This window comes from Salmo trutta, chromosome 12 (genome assembly GCF_901001165.1).
Source record: "Salmo trutta chromosome 12, fSalTru1.1, whole genome shotgun sequence".
Classification (NCBI taxonomy): Eukaryota; Metazoa; Chordata; class Actinopteri; order Salmoniformes; family Salmonidae; genus Salmo; species Salmo trutta.
The window spans coordinates 16,098,733-16,125,028 of record NC_042968.1 but is presented as its reverse complement, the minus strand read 5'-3'; the positions used below and the strand labels follow the sequence as shown (position 1 = coordinate 16,125,028).

General features: G+C 43.9%; 2 protein-coding genes across 10 annotated transcripts in view; one reads left to right on the top strand and one right to left on the bottom strand.

Annotated features, from left to right (window-relative positions):
• LOC115203014 (SH2 domain-containing adapter protein F-like) overlaps positions 1-12,769 on the top strand; it is a 112,348-nt gene extending 99,579 nt beyond the window's left edge. For all 7 annotated transcript variants that reach the window (XM_029767275.1, XM_029767272.1, XM_029767269.1 and 4 more), the window contains 3 exons: positions 1,031-1,208; positions 1,416-1,535; positions 10,658-12,769. In XM_029767275.1, coding sequence (XP_029623135.1) covers positions 1,031-1,208; positions 1,416-1,535; positions 10,658-10,844 — 485 coding nt within the window. In that variant the 3' untranslated portion in view covers positions 10,845-12,769. The remainder of the gene's footprint in view (positions 1-1,030; positions 1,209-1,415; positions 1,536-10,657) is intronic.
• Positions 12,770-20,029: 7,260 nt separating this feature from the next.
• On the bottom strand, positions 20,030-25,700 carry LOC115203012 (ubiquitin-like protein 7). 3 transcript variants are annotated; one of them, XM_029767262.1, is made up of 11 exons: positions 25,456-25,700; positions 24,961-25,141; positions 24,736-24,855; positions 24,525-24,607; positions 22,390-22,474; positions 22,233-22,290; positions 21,976-22,109; positions 21,681-21,730; positions 21,422-21,598; positions 21,199-21,312; positions 20,030-20,875 (listed from the first exon to the last, which is right to left on the bottom strand). In XM_029767262.1, the coding sequence occupies exons 1-11, from the start codon at positions 25,561-25,563 to the stop codon at positions 20,735-20,737; spliced, it is 1,251 nt and encodes a 416-aa protein (XP_029623122.1). In that variant the 5' UTR covers positions 25,564-25,700; the 3' UTR covers positions 20,030-20,734. The 3 variants fall into 3 exon arrangements, with proteins under 3 accessions (XP_029623122.1, XP_029623123.1, XP_029623124.1); XM_029767263.1 differs by having other exon boundaries at positions 21,199-21,309; XM_029767264.1 differs by having other exon boundaries at positions 24,961-25,135; positions 25,456-25,673.
• Between the last annotated feature and the right edge of the window lie 596 nt (positions 25,701-26,296).

Here is a 26,296-nt window from a genome sequence, read left to right as displayed (position 1 = left end):
CCCCTCCCACGCTCTGCTCTCACATCAGACTGTGTAAATAGGGAGATTGAGTAGCTTGTTTCTGATTGGTCTAAAAGCAACTCTCTGACCTCTAGCGTTAGTCAGGGTCGTGTCACGATTTGGATGGATCACCTCCAAGGGAGCCTGTCTATTCTCCAGTTAGTGACCTTGGCACTTTTCAAGGCCTGGCTCAATGATTAACCTGGACTAGTTTGTGCATGTTGTGTTTTCCCTCCCGTCTGGCATTGTGTACACAGTGTGGCTGGATTGATTTCTGTCTCGCTCTGCGAAGGTCCTTGAGAGGGATGTGTTGTACAGAGTGGCGGTGTGTGCGTTTTTAAACACTGAGACATGGTTGTCTCCTCTCATTTAACACGTTTCACTGCAGCACAGCACATACAAGCTGGGAAAGACCAGAAGGAATCATGAATAATAAGTCAAAGCAGCTCTGTTTTTCACAGATATGCCTGATGTTTAGAACACATGCTTCTCTGAACTCAACGCCACTTTAGTTTAATTGCTTATAATTGATGAGTACAGGAAACACAAGATGGACTTCAATGGTCAGTGTGTTAAAGCTAGAATCCTTAGTTGCTACATTCATTTTGGACTTATAAAGTAATGATATATATATATATATATATATATACTCATTGATTCTTGAAGTATATAACTTGTAAATGTCTCATGAGCTGAGTTCAACTGTCATACCTCATCAGACTCCAAAATATCAGCTTGTTTTTACTCATTTTGTAAACAGTATAAATGTAGGCAAACACTGAATAGCCTCAAAACATAGTTAAACTATAATTTTGATGTCATGGATGGTCTGTACTTGCATCCATAGCTCTGTCTATGAATTTGAGTGGTTACATTACTCGAGGCCCGTCCCTTAGCTGTTTACAAAAACCGAGGCGGGGTGTCCAATGTTCCAAGGCTGATATTTGACATGTCTCAAGGAAGGCCTCTATTCACATGCTTTTGTATTGTGATACTCATATCTGGCTGCGGGTCTCTCCTTCATTTACAGTCCAGTTTGAAGGGGTGGAGAAGTCCAGAATGTCGCCCACCAAGGAGGCTAGAGGAGGGCGTCCGCCCCGCATCCACTCCAGTTGCTGTCTGGTCAACACCAAGATGAGCTCTCTGGACCACTGCAGTGCTGCTCTGGGGGAACGCATTGACCCCTCCCTGTCCCTGGAGAGCCAGTTGTAAGTCCCCTACTGTCTTTCTATCCACAGAATTATAATGACTAGTAATTCTATTCCTGTCATTCTCTCTAGGGATTTGGTATTTTTGTGTTGGTGCTTCTGAGGTAGAGCTGTGTGGAGATATTTGATTGTCTTTTGACGTTAGATAACAGACACTTTCTCCATTTGAAGCTCTGTTTTATCCTCCCTCTTCTCTCCACCCTGTAGCTGGTACCATGGAGCGATCAGCAGGACGGATGCGGAGTCTCTGCTGAGGCTGTGTAAGGAGGCCAGCTACCTGGTGAGGAACAGTGAGACCAGCAAGAACGACTTCTCCCTCTCACTCAAGTAAGACCCTTCCCATACATACTGTCCACTACACACAAGTAAGCAGTGTACAGTTGATGACACACCACCCTCTCACACACTGGAGAGTATATAGCACCCAGTACCCGCAGCGCCTTCAGAAAATATTCGTAACTCTTTTGACTTATTCCACATTTTGTTGTTACAGCCTGAATTCAAAATGTATTGTATAGATTGAATCCATTTTGATTTAATCCACATAATACCCCATATTAACAAAGTGAAAACATTTTTTAAAAAGGTTTGCAAACTTATTGAAAATTAAATACAGAACTATCTCATTTACATATTATTCATAACGCTGTGCTGACACTGCAAATTGAGCTCAGGTGCATCCAATTTCCTTTGATCATCCTTGAGCTGTCGCTACAATTTGATTGGAGTCCACCTGTGGCCAATTCAATGGTTTGGACATAATTTAGAAGGAAAAACACACCTGTCTATATAAGGTCCCACAGTTGACAGTGCATGTCAGAGCTGTCTGTAGCTCTCCGAGAGAGAATTGTGATGAGGCATACACTACCGTTCAAAAGTTTGGGGACACTTAGAAATGTCCTTGTTTTCCTCAACTGGCAGCTTCATTAATTAAATTGTACCCGCAAAACAATAGTCTCAACGTCAACAGTGAAGAGTCAACTCCGGGATGCTGGCTTTCTAGGCAGAGCACCTCTGTCCAGTGTCTGTGTTCTTTTGCCCATCTTAATCTTTTCTTTTTATTGGCCAGTCTGAGATATGGCTTTTTCTTTGAAACTCTGCCTAGAAGGCCAGCGTAACGGAGTCGCCTCTTAACTGTTGACGTTGAGACTGGTGTTTTGTGGATACTATTTAATGAAGCTGCCAGTTGAGGACTGGTGAGGCCTCTGTTTCTCAAACTACACACTCTGATGTACTTGTCCTCTTGCTCAGTTGTGCACCGGGGCCTCCCACTCCTCTTTCTATTCTGCTTAGAGTCAGTTTGCACTGTTCTGTGAAGGGAGTAGTACACAGTGTTGTATGAATACTTCAGTTTCTTGGCAATTTCTCGCATGGAATAGCCTTAATTTCTCAGAACAGAATAGACTGACGAGTTTAGAAAGTTCTTTGTTGCTGGCCATTTTGAGCCTGTAATCGAACCCACAAATGCTGACGCTTAGGCCTGAATGCAAAGTGCTATGTATGGAGAAAACCAGGCACAGCGCATCACCTGTCTAACCTCATCCCTACTGTGAAGCATGGTGGTGGCAGCATCATACTATGTGGATGTGATTCAGCGGCAGGGACTGGGAAACTGGTAATGATAGAGGGAACAATGAATGGAGCCAAATACAGTCAAATCCTTGATGAGAACCTACTTCAGAGTGCAAATGACCTTAGACTGGGGCTAAGATTTTCTTTGCAACAGTACAGTGACCGCAAGCATACAGCCAAAGCAACGCTGGAATGGCTTCAGAACAAGAATGTGAAAGTCCTTGAGTGGCCCAGCCAAAGCTGAGACTTGAATCCCATTGAAAATCTATGGAAGATGGAAGGTGCTTCTACAAAGTATTGACTTTATGTAAATGTGTTATTTCATTTTCAGTACATTTGCAAACATTTCCATTTTTTTGTTGACTTTGTCATTATGGGTTACAGTGTGTAGATGGGTGAGAAAAAAAATCAACTTAATCCATTTTGAGTTTAGGCTGTAACACGACAAAATGTGGAATAAGTCAAGGGGCATGAATTCTTTCTGAAGGAAATATATATAATATACATTTACATTTAAGTCATTTAGCAGACGCTCTTATCCAGAGCGACTTACAAATTGGTGCATTCACCTATAATATCCAGTAGAACAAACACTTTACAATAGTGCATCTAAATCCTTTAAAGGGGGGGGGGGGGGGGTTAGAAGGATTACTTTATCCTATCCCAGGTATTCCTTAAAGAAGAAAGCTGACAATTATATATATATATATATATATACAATTTTACACACACACACTTCACTGAGGGTGTTCACGGGTTAATATAGAGTACCAGTTCAACACGCAGTACAGCACCATTATTCTGCCTTCAGGAGTCTTCCTCACCTCCTACCTACCTGCTGACTGTCTCTTCAGTATGGTTATACACATCATCTTTAAGAACCCTGTCCTTCCTACATGATGCCCCCCCTTCCTCCCCTCCCACCTCCACCAGGTAACCTCTCTGGCCCCGCTGGCGCTCTGATTCGCTGACTTGCCCAGAACTGAATTCATAATGCCCCCCTAGCTGACCTCTGCCCCCTGACTGTGACCTGTCTCCTGGCCAGTGGAGAGTCCCTGATTGGTTTAGTCTGGTCGGACATTTGGCTGGAGGGTAGCTGAAAGGGTCTCGCTGCACAGCTGGCACTCACCTCCGCAAGGCAGTCACATGCCATCGACTCAGAGGCTCTGAGGGCTCACACTACCGCAGGGAGCCAGCCAACTGATGAGTGTCAGCGGGCTGCCGTTTCACCAGCACACAGCAATACCTGGCTGAGAAAACCATTTCACAACAGGGGCAGAGAAAGGGCCTCTGATATGAGCTGCAGAGAGGATAACTGCTTGAGTTATGGCCATGGAAGACAGTTCTACAGTATAATTGTCAGCTTTCTTCAGATACAAACTGGCATTTGTGCTCTCTTGTCGTTGGCTTTTTTTTTGCTTATTCACAATAAAGCACACATCTGTTGATAAAGTCAGTGATAGATTAGATACATTGCAACAGGGGGGAAACCGTTGCTGGTGCTGAGGACGCTCCTCGTCAGTCGGCTTTAGGCTCATCTCTGCTGGCAGGAGGAGATGATGCTGTCCAGAGCTGTTCCACTGCTCCTCACACTGACTGACTGCTCATTTCATTACCAGAGCTCTGGGACTCTGCTCTGGCCTGCCAGGGGGGACACACAGGGAATTAGACTGGTGGGCTTGATTGGACAGACAGTGCTGGGCCATTGGCTGGACTGTCTGGTGCAGTAGGCTGGTAGGCCTTATTGGACAGACAGGGCTGGGGTTGTTTGGGGAGACTTTATTTAACTAGGCAAGTCAGTTAAGAACAAATTCTTATTTACAATGACGGCCTACCCCGGCCAAACCCGGACGACGCTGGGCCAATTGTGCGCCGCCCTATGAGACTCCCAATCACGGCCGGATGTGATACAGTCCGGATTCGAACCAGGGACTGTAGTGATGCCTCTTGCACTGACATGCAGTGCCTTAGACCGCTGGGCCACTTGGGAGGCCACTAGGACACGTCCCATGCTGTGTCTGAGGGGGTGGAGGAGAGGAGTGTTGTTGATCTCCAGTAGGAGCTGACCTTCTCAGTCAGAGCCCACGCACTGTGACCTTTCAGCCAGCAGCACTGAACCTCTGACCCTGTCAGTCCGGCTGCCTCCATGGCCAGTCACAGTGGAAGAAAGTCATATTGACTCTGAGTTCAAAGTTCAAACACATAGACTTCTGAGTGCGTCTTGGACCACCAATGTCCACCAATAATGGGACTAATTGTGTCAGTTCCAGAAAGGAGTGATGGAATGAATTGTTCCGTGTCTGTGTGCTTGTGAACCATAAATCATAGTTGTGTAAAAGGCTGTTTTGTTGGACCTCCTGCACAGATCAGTGGAGATGTCGTCCACACAGGGCAGAGGGCAAAGGCAGGAAGGCAGATATTTTTAAACAGCTCTCTGGGGTGTGGTGGATCATGTGCCTGTGTCCTGCCAGCATGACTGTGTTTGTTGTGCAGTACTGGTAGGAAACAGAGGAGGCTGTAGGGTCATTCAGATCAACCCAGTAAACAATCAGCGGGTTGATTCATGGAGTCGGCAGTGGGGAGGGGGTGACACAGAGTTCAGTCTGCTCATGTTGGAGCCTCCTGCTTCCTAGAAACCTCTGTGGCAGAGGCTGGAGACCCAGTGTGTAGGCCATATATGTTGGCAGATGCTGAAACCTCTGTGGCAGAGGCTGGAGACCCTGTGCTTAGACACTCCATGTCTGGAGCTGCTGAAATATTCATGAGGCCAAATCGGCGGCACGTTTGTGCTTTGCATCATTGATGAAGGCCCAGGCTTTCGCTAACCGTGAGTCTGCAGAGCCTTTTGACAGGGAGAGAGGGTTGTCACTGTCTCTCTTCCTCTCTCTGAAGATGAGTGCTCTTTTAGGTGCATAAAACACATTTAGCCTTTCACTGGTCTCTGAGAGGTGTAGCTCTCCCTCCTCCCCCCAGGGAGGTGGTTTACGGGCTGACTGAGGTAGAAAATAAACCGTTGAAAGAGGAATACAAAGATTTATGCATCAAAATGTGTTGATGCTATAACACATGGGGAAACTAGAAAGCCTTGGAGTTGTAGAAAGAACAACAAAAGCTCTCAGCGTTGGCAATTGAACTCATGTCCGGAGAGGCAAAAGTGTCTCAGAAAAGTGTCCTCTCTTTGTCTTTCTTGTGAGAGACACAGGGGTCTCCTAGTGAGGGCTCTTCTAGTTTGTTATGGAGTGTGTGGTTCAGTGTGCGTGCAGTTCAGTGCACAGTTCAATGCGTTTTATTAATGCATGTTTTCTTCTTGGATATTACCACAACTGGAATGGTTCCCAAATGAAACACAACAACACAGATTTGTGTTTTGTACAGTATAGTTGACCTATAATGAGCAGCACCAACCACATTCTTGTTTTTAAAATCCCTCCAAACCACGAGGAACAGGTGTGGTCATGTCCTGATCATGTTAGTGATCCTTCCAGGCAGACACACTCTGTTTGTGGCTGCCGCAGTACGCATTAAACCGGAAGAATGGCTATTCAGGACATTTCCTGTCCCACAATGCTTCTTAAGTTCAAGGCTTTCTTTCTGGATCATTATCAAATCAAAATCAAATCAAATGTATTTATATAGCCCTTCTTACATCAGCTGATATCTCAAAGTGCTGTACAGAAACCCAGCCTAAAACCCCAAACAGCAAGCAATGCAGGTGTAGAAGCACGGTGGCTAGGAAAAACTCCCTAGAAAGGCCAAAACCTAGGAAGAAACCTAGAGAGGAACCAGGCTATGAGGGGTGGCCAGTCCTCTTCTGGCTGTGCCGGGTGGAGATTATAACAGCACATGGCCTAGATGTTCAAATGTTCATAAATGACCAGCATTGTCAAATAATAATAATCATAGTAGTTGTCGAGAGTGCAACAAGTCAGTAACACAAGAGTAAGTGTCAGTTGGCTTTTTCATAGCCGATCTTTGAGAGTATCTCTACCGCTCCTGCTGTCTCTAGAGAGTTGAAAACAGCAGGTCTGGGACAGGTAGCACGTCCGGTGAATAGGTCAGGGTTCCAGCAGGTCTGGGACAACAGGTCTGGGACAGGTAGCACGTCCGGCGAACAGGTCAGGGTTCCATAGCTGCAGGCAGAACAGTTGGAACTTGAGCAGCAGCACGGCCAGGTGAACTGGGGACAGCAAGGAGTCATCAAGCCAGGTAGTCCTGAGGCATGGTCCTAGGGCTCAGGTCCTTCGAGAGAGAGAGAAAGAAAGAAAGAAAGAGAAAGAGAGAATTAGAGAGAGCATATTTAAATTCACACAGGACACCGGAAAAGACAAGAGAAATACTCCAGATGTGACAGACTGACTCTAGCCCCCCGACACATAAACTACTGCAGCATAAATACTGGAGGCTGAGACAGGAGGGGTCAGGAGACACTGTGGCCCCATCGGATGAAACCCCCGGACAGGGCCAAACAGGTAGGATATAACCCCACCCACTTTGCCAAAGCACAGCCTCCACACCACTGGAGGGATATCTCCAACCACCAACATACCATCCCGGGACAAGGCCGAGTATAGCCCACAAAGATCTCCGCCACGGCACAGCCCAAGGGGGGGCGCCAACCCAGACAGGAAGACCACGTCAGTGACTCAACCCACTCAAGTGACGCACCCCTCCCAGGGACGGCATGGAAGAACACCAGTAAGCCAGTGACTCAGCCCCCGTAATAGGGGTAGAGGCAGAGAATCCCAGTGGAAAGAGGGGAAACTGGCCAGGCAGAGACAGCAAGGGCGGTTCGTTGCTCCAGCCTTTCCATTCACCTTCACACCCCTGGGCCAGACTACACTTAATCATAGGACCTACTGAAGAGATGTGTCTTCAGTAAAGACTTAAAGGTTGAGACTGTCTCTCACATGGGTAGGCAGACTATTCCATAAAAATGGCGCTCTATAGGAGAAAGCCCTGCCTCCAGCTGTTTGCTTAGAAATTCTAGGAACAATTAGGAGGCCCGTATCTTGTGACCGTAGCATACGTGTAGGTATGTACGGCAGGACCAAATCGGAAAGATAGGTAGGAGCAAGCCCATGTAATGCTTTGTAGGTTAGCAGTAAAACCTAGAAATCAGCCCTTGCCTTAACAGGAAGCCAGTGTAGGGAGGCTAGCACTGGAGTAATATGATCACATTTTTTTGTTCTAGTCAGGATTCTAGCAGCTGTATTTAGCACTAACTGAAGTTTATTTAGTGCTTTATCCGGGTAGCCGGAAAGTAGAGCATTGCGGTAGTCCAACCTAGAAGTAACAAAGGCATGGATTAATTTTAACTGCGTCATTTTTAGACAGAAAGTTTCAGATTTTTGCAATGTTACGTAGATGTTAAAAAGCTGTCCTTGAAACAGTCTTGATATGTTCTTCAAAAGAGAGATCAGGGTCCAGAGTAACGCCGATTATCTTCTGTTGGGTGAGTTTAGCTTCTCTGATGCCATGGATTTATTGCGTTGAAGCATCATTTATGGTGCAGTCTAATATATGTAGAGAGGTAGAGATAAACGATGATGGATGTCATCCTATTTCTCTGCTTGAAGGATGAGCTGGTTCAAGTGAAAGTCATAGACCCCGGTGAACAGGACACCAGACCTCCAGAGTGAAATGAATCCCAATTAGACAATAAAAAGGCGCACAAGCAAATAGGATAAGATAACAAACACAAAAGTCTTGTCAAAAATAGCCCTACATTTCTGTTATCAGACAGCAGTGAGTAGTGGTCTGTTGCACCGTTGTCTCTGAGTCTCCACGGAGCTGAAACGCGATAAGCGTAGCTAAACACTGACGGGGAAGGAAATCTTAGGGGGATTTCTAAAATGTTCTTATTGATGTGTTTAGCTTTTTAAGTGGTGTGCTCGTGTAACCCAAGGCCTGTCTCCTCAAGCTGTTGATGAATCAAACACACTTTACCTTCAGAGTGGCCTCTCCTCTCCTCTCCTCTCCTCTCCTCTCCTCTCCTCTCCTTTCCCAAATAGGCACTCTAATTCCCTATATAGTGCACTACTTTTGGCCTAAGCCCTAAAAGGGGAACAGGGTGTAATTTGGGATGTAGGCAGTGAACAGGCTGCATGACTAGAGATATCTGTCCTTATCTACTCCAACCAATAAACGTTGATTTGATGAACGTCCTAGTAATGACAGAGACGTATTCAACTGGAGGAGCTGGCTGGGTGATGAGACTCAGTGATGGAGGAGGCTGAAGCTAGCTGTATTTACTTCACTATTATAGCAGCAGAGAAACCCTGCGGTCCTCTCCCTCAGCTCTCTTATAAAACGATCATCCACCTCTCCTCGCGCTAGATGCTCTCAATCGCCCTCGTTTCTTTTACGGTCTCTGTCTCCCTCTCTCCGACTCCTCTCTCCCCCTCTCTAACCATACTTTTAGTGCAGCAACTATACATGTCAAGGCTGTGACTTGCCAGTCTTACAGCAGCAGTGTATTGAAGAGACGATATGAGAGAATTCATGTCGACTGTCCTTCATCTGCATTGGTCCTTACTAGTTTCACCGTGTCCCACTAGGGTTTTATCTCTTGGTTCATGAACTGATGAAAGATTTGACTTACAATAAGTATTTGCCTCTGATGTTTTGAGAAATGTCATTTTTAATGGTTATTGTCCCTTAATTGAACCTGTTAAAATTCTCCTTGATCCTGATGTTGATGTTCTCTCCATGGCTTTGTTTCTGTTGGTGTCTTAGTGAGATAATATGGCTTCAGGCTTTTCAAATGCAATTATAAGATAACGGAAGATGCCCAGCAATTTGTGCTTTCTGCTGATAATGGACACACACACACACACACACACACACACACACACACACACACACAGAATGGCTTAGAAAACATATTTCCATCTTTGAATGCCATCCCCCGCTTATGGGAACAGGAAGTCATTGCAGTCCATCACTGTCTGGCTGTTATTCCACAGTTTTATTTCTGTTGACAGAAGAGGTGACACCTGCTCTGCTAAATATTGTATATATACTTTTCCTAACTGTGTAAGTCCTCCGGGTGAGCTGATTCTGCAGTAACTTGGGCATTGCACAATGCAAACAGAAGAAAAAACATTCTCTGGGACCATGAGTCAGTGTGTGCTCAGTGCTTGACACTAACCTGATGCTGTGTGTTTGGCTACTTGTCGCAAAAAAGGTTTCTGATAAATGGTCTACTGAGGACTTTTCCTCTAGCCCTTCTGCCCCTCTACCTCGCTCTCTCTCTCTCTTTCACCCCTCTACCCCTCTTCCTCACCATCTTCCTCTCTCTCTCTTTCTCCCCCTCTATCTCACCATGTCCCTCATCATCTCTCTCTCTCTTTCTCTCTCTCTCTCTCTCTCTCTCTCTCTACATCTCTTCTCTCTCTCTCCTCCCTCTCCCTCTCTCTCTTTGACCTCTCCTCCTCCTCTCCCTCTCCTTGTATGTGATAAAAGACCCGTGTCACTGCCATCCTCCCTGCAGCTTCTGTCCACTGCAGCATAATGGGTTTTATACAGCCACATTTCTCATTAAGACAAGGCTCCAGAGCAGGAGATTACTTAAGAGCTGTAAAGCACACAGATCCAAGGCTCCGGCTCAGCCCTAGAAATACTGTAGGGAGCACAGCCCAGGGAGCTTTTCATTTGCTCTGCATTTATTAACTGGTGTAGCTTAAGTGATTCTTCCTGGCTGCTCATTAGACTAGTAGCACTCTCTACTTACAGTATATAGGAGTGTGTACAGTATGTGACCTGGGTTCTAAACCAGCCCAACTGTACTGCATCACCTGGGAATGATCTGTCACTGTACCGCTGGGAGATAAAGCACTCAATGTTTAGAGCTGATATTGTTTTCTCTCTCTCTCTAGGAGCAGCCAGGGCTTCATGCACATGAAGCTGTCGAGGACGAAGGAGAACAAGTACATACTGGGTCAGAACAGCTGTCCCTTCGACAGTGTTCCTGAGATCATCCACTTCTACTCCAGCCGCAAGCTGCCCATCAAGGGGGCCGAGCACATGTCCCTGCTCTACCCCGTGGCCATCAGGACACTATAGTGACACGTCCTTCCCCAAAGGTCACACAGGGGTCGGATGCCCTCTCCTGCCACCTCCCCTGGGAAACCCTGTCGCTCTGCCTATTTCCTTCTGTTTGATTGGTCTGAAGGACAGAGTTCAAGTTGGCGGAGGAGGCAGGGATGATGAGGATAACGCAGGTCACCTGGCATCACCTACCTGATCCCAGACCTGCTATTAACTTTTTTTTTGTATTTTCTACAACATTATCATTGCATCATTGACTGAAACATCATCTGCTGACAAGCATTGTTTCACTGATCCCCCTTCCTCAACGGTACCACTTTGTACCCATCTCTTCCACACAAGACCTGTTCATATTGGATTTGGCTCCATGTTATGCTGAAAGTGTCATGTTTGTTTAGTGAGGGGAACCTAAAGATTGTAATGTCCTTATAAAGGAAGCAGGGAAGGCACATTCATGTATTGGATTTGGGTTATATATGGGCACTCTACAGTGGCCGGCAAACTCAATAAACATGCACTGTGTGAATACTTTCCCCATCAGTGCATGAACAGTTTAGTGTTTAAGTGCTGTACGGTCTACAGACTGACGCCTGTCTATTCCCGGGACTGTCTTTCTGATATCCTTCACCACGGGTGTCCCATTGGTAGGTGAGTAAGTACAGCTCTGGTTTGACAGTCAGCAGACTGATAGATGGATCACTATGTTACACAGCAGTAGCACCGTTGGCTAAATGAGCCAGAGATGGGCGCCTACTTTCAAAATGGGCCAAATTACCTTCCCAATCCCCCATCGTAGAATATCTTTGCATGGGTAGAATGGAATATGCCTGCATTGTCTACCTCAGAAAATCAATTTCATTCGTGAATCTGCAGATCAATAGGTACAATGGGATTGCAGATATTGATCCAACCCCCACCATGCGACTCCGATTCCCAACAAATTGCATCTACGGTTTAAGAATATGTTTTTGCATAAACCAGTCACATGTTTTTGGTTCTTCTTTTTCAAACTACATTTTACAGATCAGCATTTGTATGTATAGTCACTATGAAATTGTGTGATGTCAGTGACAAATGTTTGGTTAATGCCTTATAATGCATGGGTTGAATCAGTTGGATTAGATCCGCCGATTCCTAGAGTTCTGCTTCTTTCAACGATTGTTCTGTGACTGTAATTTATTCTGGGGTAATTATTCTTATTACAGATGTGTTACTCCTCTCTGTGAAGGCCTGCCTCGTGGCATCCTGGCCCTCACTATTCTCTGCCATGTGATCGTGTTTGGCCAGAGCTTGAATACCCCGGGCCTGGCCTCATATATATACTGTGGTGCTTCGCTATGTGTTTTAGTCAGTCCTGCTTCATGTGTCCAACTGCCTCTGTGGCCTGACTCTGAGACACTGATGAGTAATGGTGTCTCGTGACCAATGGGATTGTCAAGCCTCACATAAAGACTGTAGAAGCCCCATGGACCAATCAGAGGACTCAATTTTCCTAAATGAACTCTGACCTCCAGTCTGTCATAACCCCTCTATTTGTTCGAATTATTTAATACACACATCTCAAAATTGGTTTCTTATTCACTCTACTCTTGATTTCCTCCATTGTCTCTGTGTTCTATCCTCTCTACCCACACGACCCTGTCTTATTCAGGTACAGACCTTGAGGTTAGAGACATTGCTTGAAGCCTCTCTTTGTTCTTGGAGTTTGACTTCTCCCCTGAACTAGAGGGACAGACGTGTACTTTAAACTTATCGTTAATAAGGAGTGCTGAAGCATGCTATGCAATCCCATAGCCAGTAGGTGGCATCATTGCAGATGTGGAAATCTAAGGCTGTTTTCCAATTGGCATTTCCAAAGAATTAAGAGAATTATACAAGTGTTTGCTGGAGGTGAATTGATTCTGTTGGTAAGTTAAAGGAACAAGTAAAGTAGGGTTGCATACAGAAGCAGTGGTTTCCAACCTTTTTCAGTTAATGAACCACCAACTGAATTTTGCTCTGCCCGGAGTACTCCTGAAGTACTATACCCCCTCATGTGCATGTGCATTTGACCATATATGAGCACAATTTCCCTCCATTACATACAATGGCCCTCTCTGGCAACATCAGAGTTACGTCATGAAGGTGTGGGATAGTCTAATCATGACACTGACAGACAAGCTCCTAAACCTGTCATGAAGAGTCATATACTGTATGCCAGTGGTTCCCAACCATGGGTACTAGGACCCCTAGGGGTACTTGGCCTATCCACAGGGGGTACTTTAGAAGACTCATGAGACCATAGGTCTACTGGTAAAATGCATATATATAGTACCAGTCAAATGTTTGGACACACCTACTCATTCAAGGGTTTTTCTTTATTGTAGAATAATAATGAAGATATCAAAACTATGAAATAACACATATGGAATCATGTAGGAACCAAAAAAGTGTTAAACAAATCAAAATGAATTTTTGATTCTTCAAAGTAGCCACCCTTTGCCTTGATGATAGCTTTGCACACTCTTGGCATTCTCTCAACCAGCTTCATGAGGAATGCTTTTCCAACAGCCTTGAAGGAGTTCCCACATATGCTGAGCATTTGTTGGCTGCTTTTCCTTCACTCTGCTGTCAAACTCATCCCAACCATCTTAATTGGGTTGAGGTCGGGTGTTTCGGCACTCCATCACTCTCCTTGGTCAAATAACCCTTACACAGCCTGGAGATGGGTCATTTTGGGTCATTGTTCTGTTGAAAAACAAATGATCGTCCCACTAAGCACAAACCAGATGGAATGGCGTATCGCTGCAGAATGCTGTGGTAGACATGCTGGTTGTGTGCCTTGAATTCTAAATAAATCACTGACAGGGTCACCAGCAAAGCATCCCCACACCAAAACACATCCTCCATGCTTCACAGTGGGAACCACGCATGCAGATATCATCCGTTCACCTACTCTGCGTCTCACAAAGACACGGCGGATGGAACCAAAAATCTCAAATTTGGACTCATCAGACCAAAGGACAGATTTCCACCGGTCTAATATCCATTGCTTGTGTTTCTTTGCCCAAGCAAGCCTCTTCTTCTTATTGGTGTCCTTTAGTAGTGGTTTCTTTGCAGCAATTCGACCATGAAGGCCTGATTCACACAGTCTCCTCTGAACAGTTGATGTTGAGATGTGTCTTTTACTTGAACTCTGTGAAGCATTTATTTGGTCTACAATCTGAAGTGCAGTTACCTCTGCTGCAGAGGATAACTTAATTAGAGTTAACTCTGGGCCCTCCTTTCCTGTGGCAGTCCTCATGAGAGCCTGTTTCATCATAGCGCTTGATGGTTTTTGAGACTGCACTTGAAGAAACTTACAAAGTTTTTGACCTTCATGTCTTAAAGTAATGATGGACTTTCATTTCTCTTTGCTTATTTGAGCTGTTCTTGCCATAATATGGACTTAACCTTATTTGGTAAAAGCCTATCTTCTGTATACCACCTCTATCTTGTCACAACAAAACTGATTGGCTCAAATGCATTAAGAAGGAAATACATTCCACAAATACAATTTTAACAGGGCACACCTGTTAATTGAAATACATTCCAGGTGACTACCTCATGAAGCTGGTTGAGAGAATGCCAAGAGTGTGCACAGCTGTCAAAGGCAAAGGGTGGCTACTTTGAAGAATCTCAAATATATTAACTTTTTTGGTTAGTACATGATTCCAAATGTTTTATTTCATAGTTTTGATGTTTTTCACTATTATTCTACAATGTAGAAAATAGTCAAAATAAAGAAAAACCCTTGAATGAGTAGGTTTGTCCAAACGTTTGACTGGTACTGTATATGTGTGTGTGTGTGTGTGTGTGTGTGTGTGTGTGTGTGTGTGTGTGTGTGTGTGTGTGTGTGTGTGTGTGTGTGTGTGTGTGTGTGTGTGTGTGTGTGTGTGTGTGTGTACATATGTACGGTGCATTCTGAAAGTATTCAGACTCCTTCCCTTTTTAAACAGTTTGTTTCAGCCTTATTTTAAAATGTATTAAATATTTTTTTACACGTCAATCCACACACAATACCCCATAATGACAAAGCAAAACGTTTTTTTATTTTAGCAAATTTATTAAAAAAAAGAATTATTATACCTCATTCACATAAGTATTCAGACCCTTTTGCTATGAGACTCAAAATTGAGCTCAGGTGCATCCTGTTTCCATTGATCATCCTTGAGATGTTTCTACAACTTGGAGTCCACCTGTGGTAAATTCAGTTGATTGGACATGATTTTGAAAGGCACACACCTGTCTATGTAAGGTCCCACAGTTGACAGTGCATGTCAGAGAAAAAACCAAGCCATGAGGTCTAAGGAATTGTCGGTAGAGCTCCGAAGAAGGGATTGTGTCAAGGCACAGATCTAGGGAAGGGTACCAAACAATGTATGCAGCATTGAAGGTCCCCAAGAACAGAGTGGCCTCCACCATTCTTAAATGGAACAAGTTTGGGACCACCAAGACTCACAGAGCTGGCCAAACTGAGCAATCGGGGTAGAAGGGCCTTGGTCAGGGAGGTGACCAAGAACCTGATGGTCACTTTGACAGAGCTCCAGAGTTCCTCTGTGTAGATGGGAGAGCCTTCCGGAAGGACAACTATCTATGCAGTACTCCACCAATCAGGGCTTTGTGGCAGAGTGGCCAGGCGGAAGCCACTCCTCAGTAAAAGGCATATGACAGCCCACTTGGAGTTTGCCAAAAGGCACCTAAGACACTCAGACCACGAGAAGCAAGATTCTCTGGTCTGATAAAACCAAGATTTAACTCTTTGGCCTGAATGCCAAGCGTCACGTCTGGAGGAAACCTGGCACCATCTCTATGGTGAAGCATGGTGGTGACAGTATCACGCTGTGGGGATGTTTTTCAGCGGCATGGACTGAGAGACTAGTCAGTATCGAGGGAAATATGAACGGAGCAAAGTAGGGAGAGATCCTTGATGAAAACCTGCTCTAGACTGCTCAGGACCTCAGACTGGGTGAAGGTTCACCTTCAAACATGACAATGACCCTAAGCACACGGCCAAGACAACGCAGGAGTGGCTTCGGGACAAGTCTCTGAATGTCCTCGAACATCTCTGGAGAGACCTGAAAATAGCTGTGCAGTGACGCTCCCCATCCAACCCGACAGGGCTTGAGAGGATCTGCAGAGAAAAATGGGAGAAACTCCCCAAATACCGGTGTGCCAAGCTTGTAGCATCATACCCAAGAAGACACGAGGCTGTAATTGCTGCCAAAGGTGCTTCTACAATGTGCTGAGTAAAGGGTCTGAATATTTATGTAAATGTGATATGTTTTATATATATATATATATATATATATATTTATACAGACATTTGCAAAAATGTCTAAACTTGTTTTTGCTTTGTCGTTATGGGGTATGGTGTGTAGATTGATTGGGGGGGGGGGGGGTGTAATCCAGTTTAGAATAAGGCTGTAACGTTAACAAAATGTGGGAAAAGTTAAGGGGTCTAAATACTTTCCGAATGCACTATATGTCTTAAGAATGTCCCTGTGTGGTAGAGATGAAACATAAAGAAGAGGAGGATCTTTATTCAGTGCTGCTGACAAAGGCATGTTACTGTAGGCAAGGTCCCACGTACGTTGTCCACACTGCCCAGAGGAAGACCCCTCGCCTGGCTAGAAGGAGGGAGGAAGGGAGGGGACTCTGGAAGGCAAAGAAGGGGCTTTGTCTCAATCAGCAGACTCACTCTTCACTTTGTAATGTCTCTGTGGGAACCTGAAATAGTCCTTCTCGCCCTCAGAGAAGTGTTGTGTGTGTGTGTGTGTGTGTGTGCGCATTGCCATCAGCCATTGACTTACTCTGTGTCTCTCTAGCCACTCTGAGGTCAAGTGGTTTTAGTGCTTTTGTGTACATTTTCTTCCCATGTATGTATGCACTACTATAACATATCTGTACAGTCCCTCATCGCCAAATGTATATACTGAATGTATTGTATGGGGACATAGAGGCATCAAGTTTCAACCTAAATAAAGTAGAGTTTATGAGTCCAAACCCTCTGTCTGTTGGCTCTTTCTTGATGCAACAACAAACATGTTACAAAAAAAATGATAATCCAAAAGATGTTTGGTAAATATTCCATACCGTTGTGATTACCAGTTACCATGGTAAGGGTCTATTCAATGGTAAGTGCCATAGAGCTACTCTCTGTTGGTTGATTCAAAGACGGGGTAGGATAAAGGCACTGACGTCAACCTAGTAATGAATGGCCATCTGCTCCACACACAATCCCAACCCAGTTCTCACTGCACACCGGCCGGCCATGATATTATAGTGATTTAATTAACTAACCCAAGATCTGTACAGAGGAAATGTATTAATTGCTGTATAAGCCAAACATGGTCTGAGTCGGTCTCTAGTGTCTTTCTAGAGCATACTTAATTGATGAATTAATAAACAACTACAGGAGAGCTCTGAGAGACAGAGAACAGCGGTTCAGATTACAGAGAACACACCCTGGGCTTTGATGGTGCTAGAGAATACTTCATTTAAACACAAGCGCACAGCGTGGCTTTTAACAAGCAGACCAGACAGCCTGGGGATTCTGACCACGTGGCTTTGATGCTCTTTCTGCACCTGAAAAGGAAGCAGTGTTAGTTAGCGTGCTCCTCTCCCCAGCTCTTCTCCTATTGCCTCCTATTGTTAGGTGGGGCTAGATCAATGTGTAAACATCCTTTCAGAGCCTCACAATGGAGCCAAGCTGGCCTATAAAGTCTGCAGTGTTTTCTATTACATACAGCTTGTATGAAGAGACAGAGGACAGACAGATGGATGTTACCACGGACAACCAAAAGCAATAAGGAGAAGGCAGGGAATGTGTGATCCACTTCCACCTCTTTTGTGAAAATGTGGAGAAATATTTTCCACACAAGGTTGACATAAACCTGCAATGAACTAGTTAGTTGATACCTGAACAGGAGTGTGTTAACATACTCTCCTGAGAATCCACCCAAGGTGATTTAGGGTATTGCCGTTTTGTTTAGATTAAGGTATAAATCTTATTCAGACACTCTTATCGTTCTCTACCACACAGCATCTTCATGGCGGTCCATTCAGCTGCTCTGGAGAGATGTATCATTTCTAACCTTTCTCCCACTGCTGCGATATCACCCTCTCCCAGGGATTAGACAGCCACCAAGGGTTAAACCACCTGAGAGGAAATGCATCAAAGTGTCCTTTGGTGGACAAAAGAGCACCCACAGGCCTGAAAGACATGGCTTGAAAGCAGCAATGAATGCATCCATTCCACAGACGGATAGAAAAAATGGCCCTTGTCCATCACCAACTAATTTAATATTCAGCCCAGTCATGCCTGGCAGAAAGCAATCTCAGGTAAACAGACTTGATGCTAATAACACATGAACTGCATCATTTAAAAAGACAAAAACAAAATGGGGAGACAATAAAGCAACTCTCCTCCAATTCCCTTCTGACACATGTGAGGAGGTGACCCGAAGTGAAACCTGTTATTATTCTGCTGTCTCTGGCAGTTAGATTAACTTAGCTTTTACTCTGCTTTAAATGGTCTATTATGGCTGCAGAGTTTTCCACTGTGTAGTCATACAGTATAATGAAGTAGGACTGTCCTAATCCATCCCCTGAATCTACAGGTCAATGTTGTGTTGGTCAATGTGGATTGTTCTGTCTGCTGCAGAGCAAAGCCACTATACTCAGAAACACCCAGCCACCAGTCTCTATGTCATTTATTGTCCTCCTTTTTGAATTACAGCTTCTTCCAACCAACTATGTTGTCGTAACAGTGATTTAGATGAAAGAGAGATGGAGCAGAGTGGTGCAGAGCTTGGAGCTGCTGTACTCATGAAAGGGCCATGTGAACCAGCTATGAACCTGGGTGGAGTCGCTGTGTCTGAAGTCTGCATATAGTCGGGCATTCACAGAGCAGCAGAATACATGAGAGAAGAGGAGCTATAATGACCTAAGACTCTGGGGGACAGGGGTAATGGGGAGAGAAAGGATGGGAGGAATGACTGCATTTATTCTGTCCCTCTACTGTTTTAGTCAAACGTTAGTGACTCACCCGATTAAGTGCCGTTTCCTACCCAGCCAAGACATTGTCTTCATCCACAAATAACACCCTATTTGCACCCTCATCGCCCCTAGGTCCCACACAAGCCTGTTTGCATGGACAGAAGGGAGAGAGAGGTCACTATACAGCACCTTCTTTCACCTCCATTTTGATGTCAGGGGGCAGACGAGGAAAGCGTTTCATCGTCTTTACATTGTCCTCCGAGTGGAGAAAATGAAGAGAAAGAACATGCGGAACCTAAATGTAGCGCAATGACAGCAATATGTGAAGATGTGCAATGTGATTACATATCCCCATGTGAATCAGATAAATGAGTCTCCATGGCAACTTCCCTGGATGTTGTGACAGTATATTGTTGGAGGTTTGAGGATGTGATGCTGCAGTTAAGAGGATAGGTCTGACATGGCAACGACCAGCAGAATAAACAGTTTCTGTTTAATAATCACAATACCTCTACCATTGCTGTAATGCTTTTAAAGTGTTCTAACAAACAAAGAAGACCAATATATTGTCTAATTAGCCTACAGTAAGTCAATTGCTATGGTGCATCATTATTTCAATTAGCTTGAAAGGCAATCAAATGTTGTATTAACCAATTGAAGACAACATAATTTGAAGTTCTAAAGAGTCCAGTGAGAGACCTCACTTTGAAACTCTGTAGGAGATATTCAGAGGGAAATTGCCTGCAGGTGTACACGGCCTGCATATAAAATGGTAATGGGGACAGAAATACACAAAGCACTGTTTGGGTGCTGCGCTCATGAAAGGGCCATTCACTGATTGAGCAGCCACATTCAACAAGACACAGTTCTAAAACTAAGCAGGGCAATTACTGAAGATTGAGAACGGTAGGGTGAGGGGGGCACACAATTTGTCCTCTTCTTCCACAGCACCCCGATGGGAGACAATGAGACAAAGCAGCACACAAAATGGGTCTGGTTGTAAAGAGCAAGCCTATTTGAATATTGAGAAAAGCCATTTGGTTGTAGCGACCGTGTTCAGCTCAGACACAATAACATCTGAATGGATGGTACTTAGAATGGATACAAGGTTATCCTTCTACAGTACAATGTTTGCATAATGTCAGCTGTTAAAAGAGTAAAAATGTAATAAATCTCATACATGTTGGATGAGCTTATATTTTTATCAAACCACAAAATAGTCTAATACTGGTATTTACATTTACTCTCAAACAACCATTACATTATGTATGTGTTTATTGATCTGGCAGCCCAACTGAACCAGTTTCAGAATCCTTTCAAACATTAGCTAGCCATATTTGTCAAATTTCTACTCCTTATTTCTCTATTGAATGGAATTGCAAAGGAACTATGGTAAGTGGTTATACATTGCCACCTAGTGTACAACTGTATGAATTACAATTAGACTCAAGGGGTAGTCTCAACACTGCTTTCTTCCAATGCATATTTTACAGCAGATCTGAGTCAATGTTAGCGTCTGAAACAAAATGAAGATTTCTGGTAGAACACAGCCCTCTTTGATTATGTATATATTAACACAGCGATGAGTTTAAAGCCTTCAGGGGCTAGCACCAAACCTCCTTTAAATGGCTGGCAAAACATTTATTATTTTTGTTTTTGACTTGTAATAAAGATAAACATGTACCTTATCTACCACTGAATCTGACTGACTCATTTAAAGGTTGTTCCATTTAGGCTGTGTATGAAAGGGTAGAGGAGTAGTAATGAGGTCTTCATGTCTGAAGCATTGTGTCCATGTAAGTGTCCATATCACAGCCCAATGGCAGAACGACCAGAGCCATCAGCTTTGGCCTGTGCACTCTCCTCTCTCAGGGCCCTGGCTTGGCTCAGAGTCCTGGCCCTCCAGCGAAGATGAGCTCCAGAGCTGACTGGATGTCCCCGTCTGTAGCCTGCAGCGCCCGTAACATCAGTTCCTCATCCTGGATCCCCATGTCTCTCAGCTGCTGCAGCTGGGACTGCCAACGCCCCTATAAGACAGTAAAACAAAGCTAGCCTTAAAACTACTGGCAAACAGACCAAAATACAAAGTCAGAGACATTGAAGCTTAGGCCGTCATTACTCCAGCTAGAGAAAGACCAAATAGAAACGCAGCGAGTGCCATTGCTCCAGGCAGTATGATTAAGAGCACAGCTTCTATCCACAGTGTTGTCCTTTAAAGGTCGAGACCTGTGGATCTGGTCTGTCCTCGTGGCTCATGTAGCACAGTGAGAGGAGAGAGTGAGAGGAAAGGAGGAGAGGGAAAGGAGAGAATGAGAGAGTAGAGGAGATGAGGAAAGGAGAAGAGACTGACCTGGAGAGAGGACATGCTGGAGGCCTGCAGAGCCTGCTGCAGTGCCTGGCTGAAAAGGTCATTGCTGACAGGAGTCCCTGCTGGCGTGGGAGGCACTCCAGATGAGGTGTCCTGCTGCAACACAGAACAAAGGGCACGCAGTTAGAAGGGCAAGTGTCTGCTCTGTGTCACTGGTAGAGGAGTGTGTTTGTGTGTTGAGGGAGGATGATGGGCCATTCTTTACCTGAGCCCCTGCTATGGGAGTAACAGCACTGCTCTCAGGAGTACTGGCCAGGGCCAGGGCAGTGGCCAGCTCACTCTGTGTTATGGGTCGAGGGCCTGTAGCTCCACTATGGCCAAGGGACACAGGCCGCATTCCTGCTGGGCCCCCGGTTCGGTTGGATGGGCCTGCCTGATTGCCCTAGTTACACACAGAGCAAAGGTGTTAGCTATACTACATCTATATTTACATTTTAAATCTCAATCCAGCCAGATTGACTCACCGATTGGAAATCTTCATCGTCATCAGACATGCCCTCAAACATAAACCCTCCTGCAGACAAGACAACGCAAACGTCATACATGTTCCAGTCTTAGTGATGGTGAGTGACAGACCAATGTGGCCATCACTGGGTCGTGTTCAGTAGGGACTAAACGTTTGAAAAAGAATGAAACAGGGAGGTGCTACCTGAACCTTGTCCAATAAGAACAGAGATTTTTGTTTTCCGTTGCAAACCATTTTTCTATGGTCTAACCTATTGAACACGACCCTGTAGTGTCCACCAGTGTGATACTCACCTGGCATGTCACTGTAGGAGCTGGAGGAGACGTTGCGGGAGGAGCCGGCGCTGGACTGAGCAGGCATGCTGCCAGCCACTGAGTGGAGGACTAGGATGATGGCATTGACCAAGGCTGGGTGAGAACTGATCAACCTACAAGGCAAAACATTTAAAACCTTTGTATTATCCCTAATGTCACAAATCCACAGTATAGTTGCTCATTCACAACATGGTATGACAATGTCATTCTACAGTATATGGAACAAAAACACTTACACATCCAGCATGTTAGGGTCTGTGAATTGCACAAATAGATCTTTGTCTTGGAGCACTCCTGAAAGATTCAGAAGAATAGCATTGTAAGACATAACCTCCTTGGTGACATGGTTAGGATGATGTTATGTCATAACGGGCAGGGCTAATCAGTACTTGCCTAGTGCTACCGGGTCAGATCTCAGCCCTGGCGTGGCCACAATGATCTGATCTAGAGACTCCTTATTAGTCAGCATCTTAAACACCTGGGGAAGCAAATTAAGTTATATACAGTGGGGTTCGAAATGATTGACACCCTTGATAAAGAAGAGCAATAATGACTGTATAAAATAAATCATTAAAATACTGAGCTAGTGTATGCTAAATAAAAATTGGGAAATGATATTGTTTTATACTAATACAATTGCCCAGATAAATATTTTTATTTAACAAGTAACAGTCATGAATAATGATGAGTGAGATTTACAGAGAGTCAAAGATCTTACCCCCAAGACATGATAACCTCCCCTGTTATTGGTAATGGTGAGAGGTTAGCATGTTTTGGAGGTAGGATCTTTGACCCTATGTAACTTTGTCACACATAATTATTCACAATTCATTCAGGATTATCCGTAATCCTGGTATAATCCACATGAATGTAGAAGTGTGTAGAAACATATTCTATTCTTATTTACAATTAAAAAGTGACTCCACAATGACACAATACATTATTTACCATTCATTTCAATTGGGCACAAAATAATCTGAAACACAACCAAAACAAACTGCAAATGCTTCCAACCCGTTTGTAGAGTCACACGCTTGATGTAGTCATTGTGAGCTAGGAATATCGGACCAAATACTACACTTTTGACTACTTCATTTCTAATAATTTTTAGGGGTGTCAATAATTTTGACCACTACATTTTTGAGAAAAAAAAGTACTACTAATTAAACAAAGTATCTTTCTTTGACCAATTGTATTAGTATAAAATAATATAACTTTCCCATTCTTTTGAGCATAAAATATAGCTCAGTATTTTAATTATTTATACTGAACAAAAATATAAACCCAACATGCAACAATTTAAAAGATTTTACTGAGTTACAGTTCATATAAGGAAATCAGTCAATTGAAATAAACTCATTAGGCTCTAATCTATGGATTTCATATGACTGGAAATACAGATATGTTTTTGTCGGTCACAGATACCTTAAAAAAAGGTAGGGGCTTGGCTCAGAAAACGAGTCAGTATCTGGTGTGACCACAATTTGCCTCATGCAGCGTAACACAGAGTTGATCAGGCTGTTGATTGTGGCCTGTGGAATGTTGTCCCACTGCTCTTCAATGATTGTGCGAAGTTGCTGGATATTGGCGGGAACTGGAACACACTGTCGTACACGTCGATCGAGAGTATCCCAAACATGCTCAATGGGTGACATGTCTGGTGAGTATGCAGGCCATGGAAGAACTGGGCCATTTTCAGCTTTCAGGAATTTTGTACAGATCCTTACGACATGGGGCTGTGCATTATCATGCTGAAACATGAGGTGATGGCAGCAGATAATTGGCACAACAATGGGCCTCAGGATCTCATCACGTATCTCTGTGCATTCAAATTGCCATCGATAAAATGCAATTGTGTTTGTTGTCTGTAGTGAATGCCTGCCCATAGCATAACCCAACGCCACCATGGGGCACTCTGTTCACAATGTAGACAAACTGCCTGCCCACATAACGCCATACACATGGTCTGCGGTTGTGAGGCCAGTTGGACATACTGCCAAATTCTCTAAAAAGACATTGAGGCGGTTGATGGTAGAGAAATCAACATTCAAATTCAGTATTCCAATTGCATGCTCCCTCAAAACTTGAGATATCTGTGGGATTGTGTTGTGTGACAAAACTGCACATTTTAGAGTGGGCTTTTATTGTCCACAGGTGCACCTGTGTTATGATCATGCTGTTTAATCATCTTCTTAATATGCCACACCTGCCAAGAGGACAGATTATCTTGGCAAAGGAGAAATGCTCACTAACAGGGATGTAAACAAATGTGTGCACAAAATTTGAGGAATAAGCTTTTTGTGCATATGGAACATTTCTGGGATCTTTTATTTAAGCTCACGAAACACGGGACCAACACTTTACATGTTGTGTTTATATTTTTGTTCAGTGTATTTTATACATTCATTTTTGCTAATCTTTATCAAGGTTGTCAATCATTTTGGACCCCACTGTAACTGATATAATAGGATTTCTGATAAAGACATCCTTCTACATTTTCATTCTCAAAACCATAACAAAGTTATTACCGAGTCTCTGTAGGTGGAGTTGGAGTGGAGGGCTGCCTGCAGCACACGAAACTCCCTGGCTGCAGTCGTCCTGTTCACTGGCTCTACAGACAAAGAGAGAAAGACAGGAGAGATAAATTACTATGGTTCTTTGTAGAAGTAACCTTATAAAAAGAAACGTCTAGTGACATGGCGCTTCTAAGAGGGTTCGAGTTAGTCTGCCAAAACCCACCTGGATTGATCTCTGGTTCAGGCCAGGTCCTTTTGAGGATGTGCAGGGTGGAGCCAGGCTGGATCCCACAGGAGTCTAAAGTCAGGTCATCCTTCAACTTGCGACCACAGTGTACCAGCTCTGCCATATTAAATAAAAATAAAAATGTAGACACAAATCATAAATACAGCACATTAGTTAGCTACGTTAGTTGACATGTGAGTTGTTCACCTATGCAATGCAAACCTATGAGTTCGGGGTCCGGTAGGGAATCAGGAAGCTGTGCTGCAACGAGCTGTTTCAGAGTAGAGACTCGGTACCCGCCGGGAGACACGTCTCCAGGCATCGTCTCAGGGAAGTGGAAGGTGGATTTGGGCTGATCCACCAGCTTCAATGACAGGTGCCACTCCGACATCATGAGCTGTTGCTAGACAGGAACAAGTTACAACGATAATCTACATTGGTAACAGCCCCACATTCACGAATCTAAAACTCGCTAAAGTTTGGAAAAGTAACGTTAGATGTCTAATCTTCTGATATGCACAGCTAACGTTACCGTTAGCCAGTAGCCACTAAGCTAGCAGGCTAGCTATCACTGCTATAATGCCATTAACATTTTTAGCAAGTAAAGACCGTTAAGATTACGTTTTTCAAAAATAACGTTTGTATGGCAGCAACTAAAACGTATTAAATCCAGGAATGACACATGAAACTCAATGCAAAATTGTACTGCAGACTCACGATTTGCTTTGTTGAAACGATGTTATGTCCGTGTTTAGTCACGTGGTCCACAATCACGCTGACCAAGGCGGAAGTAATGGAATATACATGACGGTAATAATGTATCATTCATTTGCTATCACGGTCCTTGCTGAAGCAAAATGTAACAACTGCAACGTAGATGTAGCAAATCTAACCAAATTACTATACCTTTTCTACAGCAATTTCAAGATACTCCACACCCCTTGTTGCACATTTGGTCAGTTATTGGGCCGCAGAGCCTACTTTCCAACTTTTCTGTGCCGTTATCAAATTATTTTAACCCTCAAACTACCAACATATTTTACATGATTATTAGATGAAACAAAAAAACTGAACGGATTTAGACTTTTATCAAAACAGAATTTGAAATAAAAATGTTCCTTGTTGTTGTTAGGATTTAACAATTAAATATGATATTGAAAACGAAAATAACAATTTGTAAGGTATTGGACTCTAAGGTCTTGTCAGGGGGGTGCGAAGCATCAGGAGTAAGACAGGATTCAGATGCGAGATTGTGTTATTCATTTAGGTGCAGAATGGTTAATTATTTGGATACAGGATTATTTGTCACACAGCTGAGTTCAGCAGAGCCCATCAAATCAAAATCATATCAAATCAAATTGTATTGGTCACCTACACATGGTTAGCAGTGTAAATGTAAAACCAACTCTCTTTGTTTTAAATGTATTGCAAACGTCCAGTTCAACAATGGCATCTAGTTCATACAACACTATTGCCTATCCAGTTTGTTATTTTCATCAAAGCATTTGACCCTTCATCAGACAAAAATGTGTAATCAAGGTATTACACGTATTATTAT